This window comes from Cetorhinus maximus, chromosome 4, assembly GCF_964194155.1.
Source record: "Cetorhinus maximus chromosome 4, sCetMax3.hap1.1, whole genome shotgun sequence".
Classification (NCBI taxonomy): domain Eukaryota; kingdom Metazoa; phylum Chordata; class Chondrichthyes; order Lamniformes; family Cetorhinidae; genus Cetorhinus; species Cetorhinus maximus.
In genome coordinates, this window is record NC_135882.1 from 156,121,254 (window position 1) to 156,144,835 (window position 23,582).

The 23,582-nt window shown below is 40.9% G+C and overlaps 1 protein-coding gene across 6 annotated transcripts in view; it reads left to right on the forward strand.

Annotated features, from left to right (window-relative positions):
- Positions 1–23,582, forward strand: part of LOC144679973 (focal adhesion kinase 1) — a 531,813-nt gene that overhangs the window by 375,205 nt on the left and 133,026 nt on the right. For all 6 annotated transcript variants that reach the window (XM_078540999.1, XM_078541000.1, XM_078540997.1 and 3 more), the window contains 3 exons: positions 4,660–4,716; positions 11,497–11,594; positions 20,892–20,976. In XM_078540999.1, coding sequence (XP_078397125.1) covers positions 4,660–4,716; positions 11,497–11,594; positions 20,892–20,976 — 240 coding nt within the window. The remainder of the gene's footprint in view (positions 1–4,659; positions 4,717–11,496; positions 11,595–20,891; positions 20,977–23,582) is intronic.

Here is a 23,582-nt window from a genome sequence, read left to right on the forward strand (position 1 = left end):
CTCTTCTCTACACCCTTGAATTTTTTTCTTCAGACTTAAAGGTGAACCTTTATCTGAAGCTTCCCTCCCCCTTATTAGTTTGAAGTCTTTCTAATGTCCTAGTTACTCAATTCGTAAGGACACTGTTCCCAATCCAGCTTAAGTGGAGTACATTCCAGTAGTAGCTCTCTCTTTCCTCCATAATGGTAGATCCCAGCATGGGACTGCACAAGACAAGGCTGAGACAAAGCGAGACAGGCCACGCGCAGCAAGACCTAGACAATATCCAGACTTGGGCCAATATGTGGCAAGTAATATTTGTGACAGGGCCTAACCACTTACCCATGATATTCAGTGGTATTGTCAAATCTCTGACCATAAACATCATGTGAATCACCATTGACTAGAAATTCATCTGGACCAACCACATAAATATTGCAACAGCTAGAGCAGTGTTTAAGAACTACAGGGTGTACTGCAACTAGTCAAGGTCAGTGCAAGAGAAGAATGGGCAGTTAGAAATCCTGCTCAGGAGGCAGAAACTGATGCTTCAATGGGCCTTTTGGAGAATTCTTAGAAAGTCACAGAGCTATCTGCAGCATTCTTCAAGAGATTCAAGCCTGTAAGGTGAGTAGGAAAGCAAAGGAATGATAGGTTAGGGTAAAGATTGAAGGAGCAACTTTTTAGGGAGGGAAGAAAGAAAGGTGACATGAGTGAGTATAAGTAGTGGGAGGCAACAACAGTGGAAGATTTGAGAGAGGCAAAGAAATCAAAAAAGATGCAAGTAATGATCTATGGTCTGGAGAGATAGGCAAAATGTGTACACTAGTGAACATAGGGAATTCAGGTTGTATAGGCATAGCAGAGATGTGGAGAAAGGGGAGGAATTTCTAGATCTATGGGTTTTGTAACTCATTTATTCTCAACACAAAAGGGTTAACTTGAGTAGCAATTTTATGATTTTTCAACTTGAAGTTTAAACCTATTCCTTTTATTTGCACAGTAATGGATTAATAAAATATCGTAAGTACAGGTTGATAGTTCATGCCTCTTAAATATTTCTTTATTTAGTCGCTGGAAAGTTGTCGCTGTAGTGAAAATCGTCCAGGTTACTGTAGCTAGGACAAACTGCTGAGCAGGTGGAATTTTGCCTGCTTTTAAAAATATTTTACTAACTTCACATGCAAACTTAATACTACCTTTATGTGTATCAATGGTGCTCACACAGGAGCCCTGACCACACAAATTACTGGAACCTTTACAATAATTTTGCTTGTCTTTCTGGTCTAAGTTTCTGAATTCATGCATTATAAATTTATAGCATTTTAAAATAGACTGTTGAGCACATGAGTATAAGGACTTTGTTAGGGCACAATATTTCTATGGGTAGGACTTTTCGGATAGTGGGATTCCCGCTCCACCACCCAAAGACTTGGTTGGTGGAGCACCCCACAGATCATGGCAGCCATGCCGTTTAACACTTGAAGGAAAGCTAATTAGCAGGACATGAGACTTCTCCCTCACTTGGTCGGAAGTCCTGCCTCAGAGATCTGATTGGCCAGCAGCTCTGCAGTCCCAGCAGCTGCCACAGCTTCTAAGTCCTGGAGAGCAGATGGGGAGGGGAGGCTGGCGGGGCGTGGGGAGGTGGAAACCACAGTGGGGAGAGAGCACCCATGGCGGGGGCGGGAGTAGTGCGCCCAATATGGAAAGGGGGCCCTTGATGCCCTTTTCCCACTCTAGGCCTGAGCAGGGTGACCTGCTGGGCTTCTGACCGGCCCATGAACTCCTCTCCTCAGCTTCAAGATTGAAGCAGAGCAGGAAGTGGCCACTTAAGGGCCTCAGTTGGGGCGAGGGTGGGTGGACAGCCCTAGGCCTTCCACGCCCTCTGTAAAATTTCTGACAGGCCTGGGGCAGTGGGAGGGCCACATGGGGAATTTTCCAGCACCCCCCAATGCAAACCTGCAGCGGGGGACCATAAAATCCTGCCCTCTGTCTGGTATTAATGGAAGGAGAATAAAGACAATGAAAGTAAAGCATTAGAAAAATTCATGCAGAATGATACATTCAGAGTTGGTACTAATCTTATAAACTGCATGAAAGAGATTAACTAACTCAGCTTTCTCAACTGCCTCATTCTCTACCCGTCCCAGCCACTGTTCTGTATTTATCCATCCCTTTGCCCTAACCGCATAATTATCTTACAGCTTCTTTCTCTATTTTCGCCACGCTGTCACAAAGCTGATCTCAATGACACCAACTTCTTCCCCTCTTCAAGCTGTGCACCCTCTCCCACAATAGTGCCGTTGCCCTGCTCTCCACAGAACATCCTATCACCAACCTCCTTGTCCTCCCTAAGGCGTTTACTAAAGCTGTCAACACTCAGCTCAGTACTTGCCTCTCCCAACACTCCATACTGGATTCCTGACTCCCTTCAATTTGCTTTTTGCTCACAGCATCAAGGTTGCCATGGTTGAAGTCACATATTCTCCTTGAGCACTCTGGACTGTTAAACACAGCCTCCACCATCTGACCAATGCGGACAGTATACCTTGGTTCCATCCTGCTTGCCCCAGTGCCCTGGACATTTCATCAGATGTATCCCCAGGCTTTAATTTTTCTTTTCCCATTTTCGTGCTACTTTATGGCAACACCATCGATTTTTATGGTACCATCTGAGTTATATATGCTGTACCAGATGGACTTCAGTGTTCAGGAAGGCAGCTCACCACTGCCTTTTCGAGGGCAATTAAGGATGGGCAACAAATGCTGACCTTGCCCACTCCCAATAAAAAAAACCTCTGTGGCACCACTGAAAAGTCCTCAATCGCCAATTGCCACTTGTTCAAAACTCCACCACCCACATCCCATCCTGCACTGCTGTGCTGCCCTTTTGCCCCTGTGCTTACTCGCTTTCATTTGGCTCCTTTTCAGTTGATGCATGGATTTAAAAATCCTTGTACTTGTCTGCAGATTCTTTCCATGGCCTCACTACTTCCTATCATTCCACCTCATTCAGATTCTGTTCCTGTACGTGTCGTTCATTCTTATGGGCTGAATTTTCCCCCCGTCGGCGGGGGGGAAGTTGATGGGCAGGCGCGTTTCCAATCGGTGCCCCCAATTCGGAGGCACGGTGCCATTTTACGTGGGTGAGCCAATTAAGGCCTGCCCAGCGTGATGTCTGCACGGAAGCGCTATGCTCTCTCTCTGCAGGCTTGGGGGGGGGGGGGGGGTGGATTCCCAAAATCGAAAGTGCGCTCTTTCACACATGCGCACGAAAAGGCGCACTCATCTCCCTGAGGCTAAGTGCAGCCTCAGGGAGATTAGCTGTACGTGTAAAAAAAATAGAAAAATAAAGTTTCCCTTACGTGTCCCCTCATGTGACAATGTTTTTTCTAGTTCCCGCCGGGACTCCTGGCCTGCCCGCCAAGCTTAAGGTTGGTCGGGCAGTTCCTTTAATTAATTGGCCATTGACAGGTCGGTGGACGCGCAGCTGATTTTGCTGCGCTCCCGCCTTCCTGAAAATTTAAATTGGGCGCGGTGACGTCGGGTGTTCCCCCCCGATGTCATTTTATGTGTCGATGAGCGGGCCTCACCCCCACTCGCCAACTCGTAAAATTTTGCCCTGTGACTCACTTTGCGTTCCCTCTTCACTCCACTTTCGACTGCAGAACCATTTCAGCCGTATATTTCAGAATGTTCTTCTTAACCACCCTCGCCTTACTTTGCTACCCCTGCTTCAAAAACTTCTCAAAATCTATCTCTCATCTAATTTTTGTATACTAACCCTAACTTGCTATTTTACTCACTCTAAGCCTGATGATTTTTGGCTGGGACATTTTATTGCTTTGAAACAGCTACGTAAGTGCAAGTTGTTAATGCACGTCAAGTGATAGATTTTATACTTAGATTTTTTTGGGAAGTAAATTTATTTACTTAAATCCTGAAACACTGCAGAATGCGTATTTAAAAATAATGAATCCTGAGGAAATCCATGCATATCTATTTTTTTAAGTTATGTTACATTTAACCAGCGTAAATGTTCCAAATAAAATGCTTCTTTTTAACCATAGTTACAAGGCAAAGTGCCAGAAATTTTAATGTGTGGGAAGTCATCAGAACTGAATTCTGGGCAAAGACCACCTTTGTTTTCCCTTGTGTTGTACTGCTCGATAATAACCTTGGCCAGATAGAGCCTTGACATTTTATGTAAATCACAGGGGGCCAGCAGAAAGGGTTTTGCAATTTTTGAGCTTGCCGTGGCATACAGACTTTATATGTTGAGTTTCTTTAATTAAGCTTCAGTGTGTTTCAAACACAGGTCACTGCTTTCCTATTTTGTTCAAGATTTATTGATGCTTTTTCCATCCCATCAGGGGTCATCCCCCTACTTGCTGATCTTCCTTTTTCTAGAGGGAAGGCTGTACTTATGATTGGATGATGTCATCTTATTCTCCAGAAATAGCTTTGCATTCTGGCTGTCCACAGACGTCATTTTCTGTAATAGCGGTTGAGTGAAACCTAAGAGTAGTTTTTTTTCAAAAGCGTGGGCTTCAGCCCTGTCTAAAAGGAAAGGGGACATTCATCTTCTAATGCCTTCCTTATGCTGTGTGTCTAAGTTTAATTAGAAACGGTTTGTGCCTTGAGCAAACTCAACTAAAATGCGTGGTTCTTCACTTGCAGAAACCGATGACTATGCAGAGATCATAGATGAAGAGGACACATATACCATGCCCTCCAGTAAGTAGATTTGATCTTGTGTAATGGCTATATGGGCCCCATATTTAAATGTCTGTTGAATAGTAAATGTTTACGTAAGCATCAGGTTTGTACAAGTGCGTCTGATCTGAGGCATTCAGAGTTAGTTGATGTCCAAATGCTGGCTGGATTTACAGCGGGGAAAAAGCTTAACTTGCTTAAAAATAGTTTCTAACATTGTTAGGAATACTTAGAATGCTGTTGTATAGAACATGTCATTCAATTTTATAGTCACTTATTCAAAAGCTAAATCTTTAGGAATCTGTTTGCTTCTTGTACTGAGTACTACTTGAAGCTTGTGTGGTTTGAATGAAATTACTCACAGCTGGTTAGTTTTGTTAATATTTAATCCAGTGACGTTTGATAAATTGTTAACATTTGCTTCTTTTCAAAGCCCGTGGTACAGTACAGTGCTTGCTATTTGGTTCCTTTTTTCTGTTTCCATGTTTTTTCTTTGGACCGAGTCCTTAAAATATGAAAGACCGTTGTTGTGTGACTAGCACTGCAGTATTGATGTAATAGGGTATTGATCATGGGAAAACTGAGGGTGAATGAATTTCTTCAGTGATTCATCCAAATTTCACAGTGGTCACTGGTCAGTGATGAATGGATAATGGATACTTGGAAGTCATTTATGACTAGACTAATTGAATAGTTCAGATTATATGAAGCATGACAGTAGATTTGGCTACAATTGTGAACTGAATTTTGGTGGGTAGTGTTTTCCATAATATACCCTGGTATTTGAGGTATTAAATTCCCTCAAATATATTTATTATATCTATTAATGGTAGCATCTAGTGTGAAACTTGACTGGCCATTCTGCATGAGTGATGCAAGGGAAAAAGAAATGCATCATCATGGGACAGTTTAAAATCCCCTATTGGCTTCTCAGTTTATTATATTATTTAATTACTAGTATTGATGTATTTTCTGAGACAGATCAATATTGCCACATAGTCCATTGGAAAATTTATCAAATGTTTGATGTCCGCTGGAGAAAAAGCAGTGTTATGCCAGTCCCTCATAACAAACAGTATACAACAGCAAGTTGTATTTCTGTAGCATATTTAATGAATTAAAGCATCCTGAGGTGTTTCACAGGGAGTTACCAAACAAATTTTGGCACTGAGCCACATGAGGACAAAAGAGTTAGGCTCTAAGGAGCAGCTTACAGGAGGAAAGAGAGGTGTTGAGGTAGGGGGAGGGGCTGCGGGCAAGGGCTGATTTCCAGAACTTAAGTCCTTGGCAACTGAAGACACAGATGCCAATGGTGAAGTCATTAAAATCGAGGATGCTCAAGAGGCCAGAATTGAGGGAGTGCAGATATCTTGAAGGGTTGTAAGGCTGAAAGAGATTACAGAGATTGGGAGGAGCAAGAGTCTGTAAAGATTTGAAACATACCAGTATTATATGTTTGCTTCAATCTCAAACAGTTGCCATGAGCGATCATAAATTGGCAATAAATGAAAAAGATAAAGCTGAAAATGTAGAGTAAGTCAGTCAGTGCGTGAATGAAGAAGTGAGGTGAAGGCTTTGGATGGAAATATAATTTGTGCTCTCATATTGACTGACCACCTCTGATTTTCTGTGTTTTATTTCAGATTTTTAGCATATGTTTAATTTTTATCTATAATTATTTGACCTCCTGTGAACCTGTTGCTAGATAGAAAAAAAATTACCTGTATCATTGAGCAGTTGTCTCCTTAGCTCATATATTTTAATTCTTAAGGATTCAATGTTATTGGCCCAGTAAAAGGTAGATGGAAATGTAATATAAGTAAATTACTGGTGTTCATTTTTCTGAGTTCTATTTTTGTTCCAAATTTACTCAGAAATAATTTTTAAAAAATCTTTTATGGGATGTAAGCATCGCTGACAAGGCCAGCATTTGTTGTCTATCCCTAATTCTCCTTGAGATTTGAACTGCTACAACCCATCTGGTTCAATTTTTCTGTAGTGGTTTGGTACGACTGAGTGACTTACTAGGCCATTTCAGAGTACAATCAAGAGTCAACCACATAGCTGTGGGTCTGGAGTCACATATAGTCCAAATGAGGTAAGGACAGCAGATTTCCTTTCCTAAAGGACATTAGTGAACCAGATTGGTTTTTATAACAATCGCTGATAGTTTCATGGTTAGTGATACTGAGACTTGCTTTCGACTCCAGATGTGTTAATTAATTGAATTTAAATTCCACCAGCTACTGTGGTGGGATTTGAACCAGTGCCTCCAGAGTATTAGCCTCGGCCGCTAGGTTATTAGTCCTGTGACGTTAGCAATACACTACCGCCTCCCAGTAAGTTAGTTATTCCAATTCATGATGGTGAACAGGGCTAGTGGTGTCCTAGGCCAAGCATCTGATAGTTCTTACCAAGCACATGCTTAGCAGCAGCCAATTAGAAGCAAGTATCAATGAATGAATGAAGCCCAGGCTTCATGATCATATGATCAGTACACATCAATGAGCTCATAGGAAAAGAAGAAGGTGGGAAAAATGACACCTTTTTCTTTACATATATGCTAACTGCCTGTGATGTACAGTGAAGTGGCAAGTATGTAGTTTTATTGTATGGAGTGTATTATATGTGAGCCACTGATTTACAATGATTAAGTTAAACTATTTCATAACAGAGTAGGAATGTTGTTGATCTTTTCTGGCTCAAATATATGTATATTTGCATTAAAACTAAATCCATGATTGCTATTAAACTAATTTAACTACCCTGTATTATTAATTTTACCTCATTATATATAAAGAAACTCAGGGGAAATACTATGAGAATTGTTGCAGATAAATAGATAGTAGGCTATAGGACCAGCATATAATATAATTAGAGATTTGGGGGTTTATCTAAGTCTCTGGAATCTGGAAGGTGATGCTGACATTTGCGAGCTGGTCATGGACATTGCTTCTGGTACAAAGCCCTGGGAGAACTGAGATGGAAATTGTGGTATGTCAGACCACTTGGAACGGTAGTTACTGCACTTGTGATATGGAAAGGGCTATAAAGATCTAGTTCAACTAGCAGAGGGGTGTTGGATATTGCAGTAATTGGGGCAATCATGGTGTGTGAGAGTTTATGAAAGCACTGGGATCATGGTGAGCAGATGTGGGGGAAGGGAGTTGCCAAGTGTGAATAAAAGTGTAATGATAGGAGTATTTTGCGATCAAGTTGGCAGTGGGGAGGGGAAGGCATGGGTGCTCGATGAAGGAGAGGAGGCAGGAAGAACTGAAAGACATTAAAAAAAGAGATACTTGCATGTGTGCATATATATAACCTTTTCATGATGTCAGGATGTCCCACGGTGCTTTACTACCAATGAAGTACTCTCAAAGCGCAGTCACAGTTGTAATGTGGGAAACAGCAGCCAACAATATGCATTTGGTGAAACCAGGAAAGCTCCTCACACTCCACAGATATAACAATCGTCTCTCTCATCTCCACTCAGTTAAACCTGTCTTTTGACGTGGCCGAAAACCATTGCTGAAGACTGAATTTACTACTTATGTCAGTTATGTAGAGTTAGGGACTCTGATGTGAGCACGTTGGTCAGGATACTCTCTCTGTTTCTCTCTTCAGGTACCATGCCCTTAGAGGATGTTGGCAACCATGGACTTCCATGTGGTGGTCCATGGTTATGCTTGGCAAGGTACTGCAGTAGTTTGCTGTTGCCTTCTGTAGTTTCTGACCAGGAGACTCTCTTGCTGTTACTGCCTACCATAAGTGTATTGCAAGATTTTGCAGGTTGATAATCGATCTGTTTGGCCACATTATGAAAGCACCTTTGTGGCCATCCAGTCCTGGAGTGGGACTTGAACATGGAGCTTCTGGCTCAGAGGTAGGGATACTACCACTGCGCCACAAGGTACCCCACTTTGGTACCTTAGGTTTTATCTTCCAAACCCCATGTGTCCTTTTACCTTCTAACAGCCTCTGTTTTAGAATTCTGGAAGAATACATCAATCATGTGGTCCAATTCACCTAAATTGCAAAATGCTCTTTAGAAGTAACTTTAGGCACATTTTTACATTAAGGCAGAGTAGACTTTCCTGATAAATGGAAGATAGATAATTGAAGTTTTGCATACAAATTGAGGAAAATCCAAATGCCCACAATGAAAATTGGTTAAATGCATCATTCTGTGTTACAGTTAAAATTAATGTTAATACTTTCATGATGCACCCTTTGACTCCTTTGACCCCAGACCTCTGAAACTCCGTGTACTATTGATTCCCTAAGCACCGAAGAGGGGACATTGATCCAAGTTCAGACTTCAAGTGAAGACTTCATGTTTTTCTTGTTGAAAGAGATGCAGATTGGTGTCTGCTAATTCTACACTAATTCTGCAATTCTACAGCATTGCTAATGCAGTGTCCATTCGATTAATATTTGGTGATTGTTTGTTCGTTCTTTGGTGTCGTCTTCTTACCAGAAGGTTGACTGCCATGGATCTCCACCGTTGTCTGTCCTGCACTGTCCTTACACATTCAACGTAAGTCAGTTGCATCCAGTCCATTATATCCATCACCTATTTTCTCCTCTGCTTCCGTCTCCTATGTTTTCCATCGATCTTCCCTTCCCATAATTGTCTCTGCCAACTGTCTGCTCTAATAATCTAACCTAAATATTGTACCATTCTGTCTTTAGGCTATGCATTAATTTCCACTTCCTCATTAGACTTTCTTTCTGTGTAGCATATGCAGAACACCCTCCTTTTGGTGAACAGATTTATTTAAATATATAGTGTTTTGACAAATTTGGAAGATTTTCTGTTGGAATAGTTAATTGCCAAAGCTGAAAATCATTTAATGTGACTTTGCGGTATGGTTTTATTATTAACCATCTCTCTAACTCCTCCACTGTTGCTAAATTATCAAACTGCTTATCCAGCATCCAGTACCGGATGAGCAGAAATTTCCTCCAATTAAATAATGCGTAGACTAAACAACAACTTACATTTTTTATAGCACCTTTAGCGTAATAAAACATCCAAACCATTGTTTTCAGTCCCACTTCTAGTTACTGACTCCATCCTTCTCATAATTAAATGCCTAAGACTAAACCAGACTGTTTGTAGCCTTGATGTGCTTTTGACCCTGACGTGAGCTTCTGACCACATATTTGCACCATCATTGAGACTGCTTATTTACACCTTCATTCGATCGTCCAACTTTGCCCTTTCCTCAGCTCATCTGCTGCTGAAGCTCTTATTCGTGCCTTTGTTCCTCTAGACTTGACTATTCCAATGCAGTCCTGGCTGGTCTGCCACATTCTACCCTCTGTAACGTTGAGGTCATCCAAAACTCTGCTGCCTGTGTCCTAACTTGCACCTAGTTACGTTCACCTATCACATCTATGCTCACTGACTGACAATGGCTCCCATTCAAACAAAGTCTCAATTTTAAAATTCTCATCCTCTTTTCATGTTTTCAAATTCTTCCATGGACTCACCCCTCCCTATTCCTATAGCCTCACAACTATCCAATATATCTGTGCTCATCTAATTCTAACCCCTTCAATTATAAATCTAGCATCCCCAATCATAATTGCTCCAACATTGGTGGCAATGCCTTCAGTTGCCTATGCCCCAAGGTCTGGAAATCTCCCCCTACCCTTCTCCTCGCCTCAATCTCATTTTTCTCCTTTAAGAAACTCCTTAAAACTCACCTCTTTGACCAAGCTTTTGGTTGCTGATCTAATATCTCCTTATGTGGTTCAGTGTCATATTTTGTTTTATTTTGCTTCTGTGACGTGCCTTGGATTGTTTTATTATATTCAAGACACTATATATTAACATAGGTGAGTGTTGTTATTCTGTCTGCTTTTTCTACGATTTTTGTTTTATTCCACAGAAGGATTTTTCCCTTAACACCATACTATTTGGTCAGTATTCAAGCTCAAAGTTTGATGAAGCTTTTATAAATTTAACAATAAATAAAAATCACTTAGTGAAATTGTGCCAAACACAATTCCTTTTCCCTATCTGCACTGTCAGACGTGCCATCTTCAGGATGAGGCATTAAACCGAGGCCCCACTTGCTCTCTCAGGTGGACGTAAAGATCCTGTGGCACTATTTTAAAGAAGAGCAGAGTATTCTTGGTGTCTTGACCAATAATTGTACCTCATCAACATCAGAAAAATAGATTATCTGGCCATTATCACATTGTTGTTCACGAGAAGTTGCAGTATGCAAATTGGCTGCTGTGTTTGTTGCATTACAACAGTTCCTAAGTATTTAATTGTCTGTAAAGCACTTTGGGACATTCTGACATTGTGAAAAGCTTTGTGTAAATGCAAGTGTTTCTTTTTTCTCTTTACCAATTTGTAAGGAGTGAGAAGCACTGTTTCAATTTTTCCATACATAAAAATTTTACACTAAATTGTTATTTTCGTTTAATTGTTTTAGCTTTCTGCGCAGAAGAAATAATGGCTTAATCCATTGTTCAGCATTCATTGCACTACCATGCTACATAAATTGCATTGTTCCGTATTTCACTACAGAAACTGTAATGTACACTACTTTTTGATTTTCTTCCCCTATTCCCAATTGCAATGCAGAAAGCTATGGGATAGATGAAGGTAATGAAACTGTTTATTAATTGTTGCCTGATTATTGTGCTTGCTGCCTGTTGGATGAATATAATCGTGCCAAGTTGTTTGTCACTTAGTGTGTAACCTTTTCTCATTTTAAAAAAAAGCAAAAGCCATTTGTCACTAAAGTTGATTTAATAACTAATTATCTTCACTCTTTACAGCCAGGGATTATGAGATACAGAGGGAGAGAATTGAACTGGGGCGCTGCATTGGAGAGGGGCAGTTCGGTGATGTGCACCAAGGAATTTACACGAGCCCTGTGAGTAATTCAGAAATTAAAGCTTTGTGACAAGGTTAAGGACAATATGGTCGAACAGAAAATTGATGTGAACAGCAGCCCAGTAGTTCCAGTGGGAGAGTGGAATCTCATTAGGGAACATCAGCTTCAAATTCCAGCTTTGCCTCATATTCATAATAGGTCAATTTTTTGAGTGGACCATAAGATCAAGTCTCCTGTTGAAGAGGCCCCAAATTGCAGGGCTAAAAGTATTGGCAGTGAAATATCTTACCTTGGAAAATGTCTCCTGACAGCCACCGTGGAGGCTGTCTTATTGCCAGAATATCCACTCTTACAGCTTAAGGACATTCTGGAGCCAAAAAGAAAGGGAATTTGAATAGAATACCTTTTAGCATTATTTTCCTGGTGTGTTCTTATGTTCATAAAATGGATTCCTCTAATGACAAAAATCTTTTTCAATAAGTGCTGAAACTTTGGGCCACGTTTTGCAATGGAGGCAGGAAGCTCGAGTTGCAATGTCTCTGGGAGTGGTGTGGGGAGGGTGTGCATAGGAACAGGAGTAGGCCACTCAGCCCATTGAGCCTGTTCCGCCATTAACTACAATCGTGAAGATCATCCACTTCAGTGCCTTTTTCCCATATTGTCCCCCTATCCCTTTATGTCATTGGTATTTAGAAACCTGTCAATCTTTACTTTAAACATACTCAATGACTGAACTTCCACAGCCCTCTGGGGTAGAGAATTCCAAAGATTCACAACCCTCTGAGCAAAAAAATTTCTCCTCAACTCGGTCCGAAGTGGCTTCCCTCTTATTTTGAAATTGTGTCCCATGGTTCTAGACTCCCCAACCACAGGAAACATCTTACTGCATCTACCCTGTCTATCCCTTTAAATATTTTTTAGGTTTCAATGAGATCATCTCTCATTCTTTGAAACTGTAGAGAATATAGGCCCAGATTTCCCAATCCCTCTTCATTGGACAGTCCCGTCATCCCGGGAACAAGTCTGGTGAACCATCGTTCACTGGACTGGCATTCCAAAGACCCTGGGTAATGCTCCAGAGACCCGGATTCGAATCCCACCAAGGCAGATGGTGGAATTTTAATTCAAAAAAACAAATCTGGGATTAAAAATCTGATGATGACCATGAAACCATCGTTGATTGTTGTAACAACCCATCTGGTTCACTAATGCCTATTAGGGAAGGAAATCTGCCGTACTTAGCTGGTCTGGTCTACATGTGACTCCAGACCCACAGCAATGTGGTTGACTCTTAAATGTCCTCTGAACAAAGACAATTAGGGATGAGCAATAAATGCTGGCCTAGCCATGAACGAATAAAAGAAACTATCGCAATAATATCCTTCCTAAGGTAAGGGGACTAAAACTGCACACAGTACTCCAGGTGCGGCCTAACCAAGGTTCTATACAATTGAAGCAGGACTTTGCTACTCCTGGTCTGTTCAACTCCTCTTGAAGCCGCTTTGCATCTTCCTCACAACACACATTCCCACCTAGCTTTGTGTCATCCGCGAACTTGGAAATATTACATTTGGCCCCCACATCCAAATCATTGATATATATTGTGAACAACTGGGACCCAAGTACTGATCCCTGTGGTATCCCACTAGTCACAGCTTGCCAATGTGAGAATGACCCATTTATTCCTACTCTGTTTTTTGCCTGTTAGCCAATCCTTAGTCCATGCCAGTATATTACCTCCTATCCCATGTTCTTTAATTTTTCTAACCAACCTCCTGGAGGGGAGTTTATCAAAAGCCTTCTGAAAATCCAAGTATACTGCGTCCACTGACTCCCCTTCTGTTAGTAACATCTTCAAAAAAACTCCAATAGGTTTATCAAACCTGATTTCCCATTCATAAATCCATGCTGACTATGCCCAGTCAGATCATTATTATCCAAGTGCCCATTTATCACATCCTTTAGAATAGAATATAGCATTTTCCCTACTTCTGATATAAGGCTAAAAGTCTGTAGTTCCCTGTTTTCTCTCTCCCTCCTGTCTGAAATAGTGGGATGACATTTATTACCTTCCATTCTGCAGGAACCATTACAGGATCTATAGAATATTGGAAGATGATCAGCAATGCATCCATTATCTCCATAGCTACCTCCTTCAATACTCTGGGATGTAGAATTTCTGGTCCCGGGCACTTATCAACCTTCAGTCCCATTAATTTCTCCAACACAGCCTTCTTACTAGTACTAATTCCTTCAATTCCTCATTCTCCCTAGTCCCTTGGATGTCTAATTCTGGGACATTTCTTGCATCTTCATTTGTGAAGACAGACACAAAGCAATCATTTAGCTTCTCCGCCATTTCTCTATTCCACATCATAAATTCTCCTGACTCTTCCTGTAATGGACCCACATTTGTCTTTGCCAAACGTTTCCTTTTTATGTACCAGTAGAAGCTTTTACAGTCCGTTTTTATATTTTTTGCTAGTTTACATTCATATTCTATTCTCCCTTTCTTGGTCCTCCTTTGCTGTATTCTAAAATCCTCCAAATCCTCAGGTTTACTACTATTTCTAGTAACTTTTTAGGCCTTTTCTTTTAATCTTATACAATCCTTGACTTCTTTTATTAGCCATGGTTGACTGGCTTTTTTTGGGCTTTTGTGCCTTGAAGCAGTATATAGTTGTTGTAAACTATGTAATAATCCTTGAAAGACTATTCATTGCTTATGTACCATTATGCCTTTTAATGCATTTTCCAAACCCACTTCAGCCAATTTACCCCTCCTACCTTCATAATTTCCTTTGTTCGAATTTAACATCCTGGCTTCGGATTGAATCACCTCACTTTCAAACATAATGGGCGTGATTTTCCAGCCTCGCCTACCACCGGGATCATCTGGTCCCTCCGAAAGTTGATGGACTTTTGGCTGGGCCGCCAAATCTCCTGTGGCGGGTGCCGGCCCATGTAAAATTCTATCATATTATGATCACTCATCCCTAATTGCAGGGGGGAGGTGGTGGCATAGTGGTATTGTTGCTGGACTGGTATTCTAGTGACCCAGGATAATGCTCTGGGGACCCGGGTTTGAATCTCACCATAGCAGATGGTAAAATTTGAATTTAATAAAAATCTGGAATTAAAAGACTGATGATAACCATGAAACCATTGTTGATTGTTGTAAAAAGCCATTTCGTTCACTAACATCCTTTAGGGAAGGAAATCTGCTGTCCTTACCTGGTCTGGCCTACATGTGACTCTTAAAATGCCCTCTGGACAAGGACAATTCAGGATGAGAGATAAATGCTGGCCTAGCCAGTGCCACCCACATCCCATGAACGAATAAAAAAAAGGTTCTTTTACAACAAATTTATTAATTAACCGTTTTTTGTGACATAATACTAGATCTAAAATAGCCTGTTCTCTAGTCAATTTCTTAACATAGTGCTTTACAAAACCATCCCAACACACTTCAGAAACTCGTCCTCCACAGCATGACTGCTGATTACGTTTACCCAGTCTATACGCAGATTGAAGTCGCCCATGATCATTGTATTACCCATGCTACATGCTTCTCTAATCTCCTGATTAATACCATGCGCAACATTACCACTACTATTTGGTGGCCTATAAACAACTCCTACCGATGTTTGCTGCCCCTTCCTGTTTCTGAGTTCCACCCAAACGGATTCTGGTGCGGTCATGACCGAGTCTGGCCAGCTGCCACCAGGGCAGTTTAGAGGGCGCTACCGAGATGGGCAAGTGCCAAAGTGTGTTGGTTAAAGGCCAGTCTTGCTTCCCTGAGACTTTGGCCCAGTTTTATAAAAGGCTGTTGGACCCCCTGGCCCTCACTCCTCTGTCACCCCATGCCACCTACATGTCACCTCCACACTCCCACATGTCACTTCCATGCTTTGCCATGTTACTTCATATTGCTGTGCCACCTCCATAACCACTCATTCAGTATCCATTATGGACAGACCTCAGGAACCATGTGGGATGAAAAAACATTAAACTTCTTACAATCTAAGAGAGCTCTTACTCCTGCTCACTTGATGCTAAAAAAAACTCTCATTCCTTAAAACCCATTAAAAGATTTTTAATCCCCTCAGGTGGTCAGTCCATTAAAAAAACACAAACTTCTATTCACTAACCACATCAAGAACTGACAGTTCTTTAATAGCCTTTTAAAACTGTCAATCAAAATATGAACTCAGCACCCCCTGCTGAGATAAGTGACTTTGGAGCTTTTGAAACTCAGACAAGAATTCATAATGAGCTTAGCTGTTAAAACAGTGTTGGGAAATGTCAACAATGAAGTCTATTGAAACTGTAGAAACAGATGATGATGCTTTTTTTCTAAGTTAACCAGATGCCCTGACAACCAATGCACTCCAACTGCGTGTGTTTTTTTTTACACTTAACTGACAGCTGTAGCCTGTTCTTTTTCTTTAAAGGGCTGGGGAATTAAATAACTTCAGATGATGACACTTAACAGATCTCCTCTGCCATTCAAGAGCACTCATGTCTTCTGAAAATGGTGACTGCCACACTGCAGGTTAAGTCCCTTGGAGCAACCAAAATGGAGTCTGTTTGAACTCAGCACTAATTTCAAATGGCCCTGCTGAGTTTGGGTTTCTCTCCTACATTATCCATGCCCCGCCCCTTCACCCCACCAGCAGAAATGGCATCTGCTGGAAATGGGGGCATCCGGGTCCTGCTTGCTATTTTTAAAGGCCTCCAGAATCAGCCTGACTTAACAAAAATCCAGCCCTTATTGTTTACATTTATTTCAAATGTTGCAAGTGTTTATCTTGTAATGATGACAAAAACTAAAAGGTGAACCACATTTGTCTGCACCACCAAAGCAATAACTTTGACCTTACAAGATCATTAATTCATGAAAGAGAGAGCACAAAATACGATAATGACTAGTTAAATTATAACATTTGATAGGGAATCAGATCAGTTTCTGCTTCAATAAGGAGATGGCTGAGTATAAGTAGAAAAAAGCGACCAGAGGTCCAGAAACAGAAATGGGCAAACAGAAGCAGTCTTTTCTTGTTCCCGTGCCATTGTATTCATATGCTGTTGTGTCCCGAGACTGATTTATTAATGTCAGTACTCGAGCAGGTTTGTTTGTCATTTCCATGTTAAATCAACACAAAATATGAGCAATTTAATTGTCAGATGAATTAAAAATTACACTTTGGATAAAGCTCTGAATAGATTCAGCACAGAGTGTGTGCTGGTGAAATTAATAATGAATGCTGTGTACATGTCTGAACTGAAATGTGAATGAAACTGTCCCTCACAAGGTAATGCATATGGCATCTGTCATGTCTGGATCATGCTACATTTTTAAGAAAAATATTTTTGTACCTTTTTAAAACTAATTTTCATTGTTTCACTTGCTGCATTTGAGAAAAAAGAATCTTCAGTGAATAACTTCCAGTGATTGTGTTATAATCTTAAAAGTTGTACTGCCTGAAGTAATAGACTTTGTGAAGATCAGAACACACTTCTGCAATTTTCAAGAAACCCCTGGTGATGATGTTGATTTTAAAATGAATTGAAATGAGAAGAATTAAACATTCAGCATTCTGGATTGATAGTTTTCTTGTTAAAAAATGTTCAGTTATTTTTAGGGGCTTTGCACACTACATTTTGTTCCCAGGTGAAAGTTTGGCAAATTGGTCTGATTTAGCTACACTCTGACCAGTAATTCGGTTGGGTGAGTGCCTAGGAAATTTGCTCTGAGTTTTTACCTCCTTCCCATTGGATAAGTACTTAACTTTGATTCAGCATCTCCACAAGACTGCAGAGTGGTGGGCATCCTCTCTCAATCTCAGAATTTTAGCGTTTTAGTCTGAATGAAATAGATCTTATCAGGACTCTGGGTCTATACTCGATGGAGTTTAGAAGGATGAGGGAGGATCTGATTGAAACTTACAGAATACTGAAAGGCCTGGATAGAGTGGATGTGGGGAAGATGTTTCCATTAGTAGGAGAGACTAGAACCCGAGGGCACAGCCTCAGAGTAAAGGGAAGACCTTTTTGAACAGAGATGAGGAGAAACTTCTTTAGCCAGAGAGTGGTGAATCTATGGAATTCATTGCCACAGAAGGCTGTGGAGGCCAGGTCATTGAGTGTATTTAAGACCGAGATAGATAGGTTCTTGATTGGTAAGGGGATCAAAGGTTACGGGGAGAAGGCGGGAGAATGGGGTTGAAAAACTTATCAGCCATGATTGAATGGCAGAGCAGACTCAATGGGCCGATTGGCCTAATTTCTGCTCCTGTGTCTTATGGTCTATGTACCCTGTTAGATCCAAGAAATAGTTAGCCTTTATATAGCGCCACTCTCTGAAGCATCTCAAAGCATTTCATATTTTGAGTAGTTGAAGATGCGGTGAATGTTATTGTATGGGCAAAGATGACACCTTTTTGTGCACAGCAAAACTCCACAAAAATGCAGTGAAGTGAACAACCATTAAGGAAGAATGCTAACCAGGACAACATACTTTTCATGATCTCAGGATGTACCCAAGTGCTTCAGAAGCAACAAAGTACTTTTCAATTGTAGCCACTGTTATAAGAAAACGCAGCTGCTAGTTACTGCACAGTGAGGTCCCACGGTGATTAATAAATGATCAGGTAACCTGTTTTCTGGAGACATGAGGACAAGTGACTAAAAGCTTGATCAAAGAGGTATGCTTTATGGAGAAAGGATTTAAAGGAGGCAAGAGAAATGGAGCAGTGGAGTCGTTGAGGGAGAGAATTCCACAACTTTGAGCTTTGGCAGCTGAAGGCACTGCCGCCACTGATGGAGTAACTGAAATTGGGAATGCTCAAGACCAGAATCCTAGCACAGACACCTCAGGCGGTTGTAGGACTGAAGGAGATTGGGAAGGGCGTAACCATGGAGGTATTTGAAAACAAGATGAGAATTTTAAAATCAAGGTGTTGTTTAACTGGAAGCCAGTGTAGGTCAGTGAGCATAGGGTTGATAGCCGAACAGAACTTGTTAGAACTTACAAAGAGAGGCAGCAGAGATTTGGGTGGCCAGAAGTTTATGGAGGAAAGAACGTGGGAGATTGGCCAGGAATACGTTGGAATAGCCAAGTCTATAGGTAACAAAGTAGGGGAAGAAACCATGATGTGATTTGGTGATTTTATTTTATTGATTCATGGGATGTGGGGACACCACTAGGAAGGACAGCATTTATTGCCAATCCCTCATTACCGTTCAGAATATTACAGACAGTTAAGTGTCAACCAAATTGCATTGAATCTCAAGTCAGACTTGGTAAGGATATTAATAAACAGAACAATCCAGTAGATTCATGGTCACTGTTACTGATTTATTCCTGATTTGTTTAGATAATTGAATTTAAATTCCACGCTGCCTTGGTGGGGTCTTAACTCATGTTTCCAGATCATAAGTTAGGTCTTTGGATTACTAGTCCAGTCCACACACACTTTTCTACCATAACTAGCCAGATCATCATTGATACAGTTTGGGTGGGGCTGATGATGATAAGTATAACCAGATGGGGAGGCTTCAGCAAAAGGCAAGTTTTTGTTTCCACCTGTGAACAAGTGTTCAAATTTCAATCAAAGCTATGATGTCAATGCAATTATCCGGTGACAAGATAGTGAATGATAATGTTGCAATTAACAAGCTTATGTGTGAAAGCAATATAGAAGCTTCTATCCTCCTTGTCCCTGAGTTCTGAGAGCCTGCTGAAATCTGCCTGCTCCTCTGTGAAGATCTAAACATGTTTGCAGTTGCACTATAAGATCTGTTAAATGTTCATTCCTTTTTATAGCCAGGGCTTGGTATGAAATTCGTAATTGTTAGTTTCATTCAAAAAACAACAAGGTGTCATTTTCATAGCTGAACCAGTCAGAAAGTCTGGATACATTTGAAAATCATGTTAGACTTCCTCTTAAATCAAAATTTGCACAATGTGTAATGAAGCAGATTGAATGAGGCTGCAAGTGGCTTTTTATGGTCCCAAGTACTTCACCTAACTTGAAGGTGACACTACAAGACTAAACTGCTTCAGAGGTTTGCATTTACCTAGTTCTTCAGGACAGCTCATAACTGTCGAAGTGTTTTGCATGCAATTGAGCACTCCCTGGTGCAGTGAGTTTATTTTGTGTAGGCAAAAGTTGCATCTATGTTGTGCACAACAAAATCCCACAAAGAGCAGTAACAAAAATGACATCAATCTGTTGTGTTAATTGAAGAAAAATTATTGTCAGGCAGCCAGGAGAACTTCCTGATCACCCTTTAGTAGTGCCGTGGGTATTCAGTGTTTACTTGAGTCACTAAATCAGGCATGCGATCTGGGTTTAATGTCTTTGCTGAAAGATGGCATCTCTGCCAATGTTTGCAATATTAGCACTTCATTGAAGTGTTAACCTAGATTATGTTCTCAATTCCTGGAGTGGAGCTTGAAACACGAACCTTCTGACTCTTTGGAGGGTGGTACCAACTGAGTCAAGGTTGGCAGGATCTTGGTAAGGAACATGGAACAGACGATACAAAGATACCTTACTTGTCCTGTTCTGTTTAGTTAGTCAGTCAGTTCTACTGATGTTTTGTAACACTGTACCGCACAACAAACATGAGTGATGCACAGGCTGCACGTAGTACAGGGCCAACACTATTTGATCTGGAAAGAGAAGTTCTGATGAAAGGTTGCAGCCTGAAATGTTAACTTTGTTTCTGTCTCCACTGACGCTACCAGACCTGCTGAGTATTTCTAGAATTTTCTGTTTTTATATACTATATGATCTAGACTACACTTTTGTACATTGACCACATACTGTCCTGTGTCTGCCCTGTCAACGGGACCCCAGGGGTATCAGTTAATCGTAAAGGCTAAAGACTGCACTTGCAGTGGCATCAGCAGAGGTTGTGCTTTGTTGAAACACTGGCCTTGCTCAATGCATTACCATACACATTGCTTAAAAATGTTTGTGAATATACTGTAGAAATTTAGAAAATACAGAGATAGTCTTTATCAGTTTTATGCCAAGTCAGGTCTTAACTGAAAAGGCAGCTCACCACTACCTTCTCAAAGGCAATAAATGCTGGCCTAGCCAGCGACACCCACATCCCATGAATACATTTTTTTAAACTGAAGAGTATTTCTGTCTACATTTAATGAAATTTTGTGTAATTTATAATAGGCTTACCCAGAAATTGTCTGTTTATCTGTTTGGATCAGGATTATTAAACAATTTAAATGGCACAGTATAGCTCTGTGTTTAGTTCAAACTACTTTAGCATGCATTGGTAACTACTTGTATTTTTTCCTCCTTACAGGAAAACCCTGCAATGGCAGTTGCCATCAAAACATGCAAAAACTCCACTTCAGATAGTGTGCGAGAGAAGTTCCTACAGGAAGCCTGTAAGTTTATAAAATATGTTTTTATTCTGCAGTTTAAATGTAACACTTCAAACAACTGCTGTATGTATGTGGGATTAGAACAGATGATTTGATTTGAAGAGGTAGCTCAGCAAAGATGCTGTGGGTAGGATGACTGCCTCCTGTTCTGTAATTTCAGTAATTCTTTGAGTGATATCTATCCTTCCAAATATTTAATTGTAATTCAGCAATGCATTTTGGCTAATTTGGTTCATGATGCAACAGACTAATATGGGTCAGTGTAATATGTACATTGAAAATCCACATTAAAAACTGACTTGAAGGGACAGGCAGAAAGGGAATGGGTGATCGTCAAGCAGAGTAAATGCACTAGGCAGGTAGTGCCCCTTGGATCCATCTCCCTCTCTAACAGATTTTCCGTTTTGGATACTGCTGGGGGAGATGGTTTCTCAGGGGAATGCAGCAAGAGCTAAGTCTGTGGCACCACAAGTGGCTCAGCTGCACAGGGGGTGAGAAAAAAGAGCGGGAGAGCAATAGTGTTGGAGATGAAGGAACATAAAAGCAGACTGTAAAAGTTTCTATAAGTATGTAAAAAGAAAAAGATTAGTGAAGACAAACTTAGGCCCCTTACAGTCTGAAATGGGAGAATTTATAATAGAGAATAAGGAAACGGCAGAGCAATTAAACAGTCACGGAGGAAGACACAAATAACTTCCTAGAAATACTAGGAATCGAGGGTCTAGTGAGAAGGAGCAGTTGAAAGAAATTAGTATTACTAAAAAAAAAAGTGCTGGAGAAATTAATGGGACTGAAAGCTGATAAATCCTCAGGGCCTGAAGGAGGTGGCCATGGTAATAGTGGATGCGTTGATTGTCATCTTCCAAAATTCTGTAGATTCTGGAACAGTCCCAGCAGATTGGAGGGTGGAAAATGTGACTCCACTATTTAAAAAAGGAGGGAGGGAGAAAACGGTGAATTGCAGACTGGTTAACCTAACTTCAGTAGTAGGGGAAATGTTAGAGCCTATGATAAAGGATGTGATAACAGGACACTTGGAAAATATCAATGGGATTAGACAAAGTCAACATAGATTCATGAAAGAGAAATCATGTTTGACAAATCTACTGGAGTTTTTTGAGGACGTAACTAACGGAATAGATAAGGGAATGCCAGTAGATGTGGTGTATTTGGATTTTCAGAAAGCTTTTGATAAATTCCCACATAAGAGGCTAGTGTGCAAAATTAAAGCGCATGGGATTGAGGGTAATATATTGGCATGGATTGAGAATTGGTTAGCAGACAGGAAACAAAGTAGGAATAAATGGGTCTTTTTTGGAGTGGCAGGCAGTGACTATTGGGGTAGTGGTGATTAGCAGGGATTGGGTCCCTGGCTATTCACAATATATATCAATGATTTGGATGAGGGAACCAAAGGTAATATTTCCAAGTTTGCTGATGACACAAGACTTGATGGGAATGTGAGTGATGAGGAAGATGTTGAGGCTTCAAGACAATTTAGACAAGTGAGCGGGCAGATACATGGCAGATGCAGTATAATGCGGATAAGTGTGAAGTTGTCCACTTCAGTAGGAAAAGCAGAATGGCAGAGTATTAATTCAATGGTGATAGATTGGGAAATGTTGATGTATAAAGGGATCTGAGTGTCCTTGCACGCTAAACGTTAAGAGCAAGCGTGCAGGTGCAGCAAGTAGTTAAGAAAACAAATAGTATGTTGGCCTTCATTGCGAGAGGATTTGAGTACAGGAGCAAGGATGCCTTACTGCAGCTGTACAGGGCCTTGTGAGACCACACCTGGGGTATTGTGTGCAGTTTTGGTGGTCTTGCCTAAGAAATTATATACTTGCCATAGAGGAGTGCAGGGAAGGTTCACCAGACTGATTGGCAGGTGGCAGGATTGTTGTATGAGGAGAGATTGGGTCGACTAGGCCTGTATTCACTGGAGTTTAGAAGAATGAAAGCGGATCTCATTGAAACGTATAAAATTCTAACAGGGCTGTGCAGACTGGATTCAGGGATGATGTTTCCTCTGGCTGGGGGTCTAGAACAAGGGCTCACAGTCTCAGGATATGGGGTAGGCCATTTAGGACTGAGATGAGGAGAAACTTCTTCACTCAGTGGAATTCTCTACCACAGAAGGCTGTGTAGGCCAAATCACTGAATATATTAAAGAAGGAAATAGATAGACTTCTAGACTCTAAAGGCATCAAGTGGTATGGGGAGAGTGTGGGAGTGTGGCCTTGAGAGAGAGGATCGGCCAAGATCATATCGAATGATGGAACAGGCTTGAAGGGCCAAATGACCTCCTCCTGTTCCTATTTTCTATGTTTTCAGTTATAAGTTTATGATGGTCAGAACTTCAAATACATAAGACCAACCTTTTTTTTATTTGTGGGACAAGGCTAACATTTACTGCCAATCTTTAATTGCCCTTGAGAAGTTGATAATGAGTCAAATATTGAACCACATGTCCATGTGATGTTAGAGGACCCAGATGCTGTTAGATAGGGAGATCCAAGATTTTGACTCTGTGACAGTGAAGGAACAGTGGTGTAGTTCTAAGTCAGGATGCTGAGTGACTTGAAAGGGAACTTGGAGCTGGTGGTGTT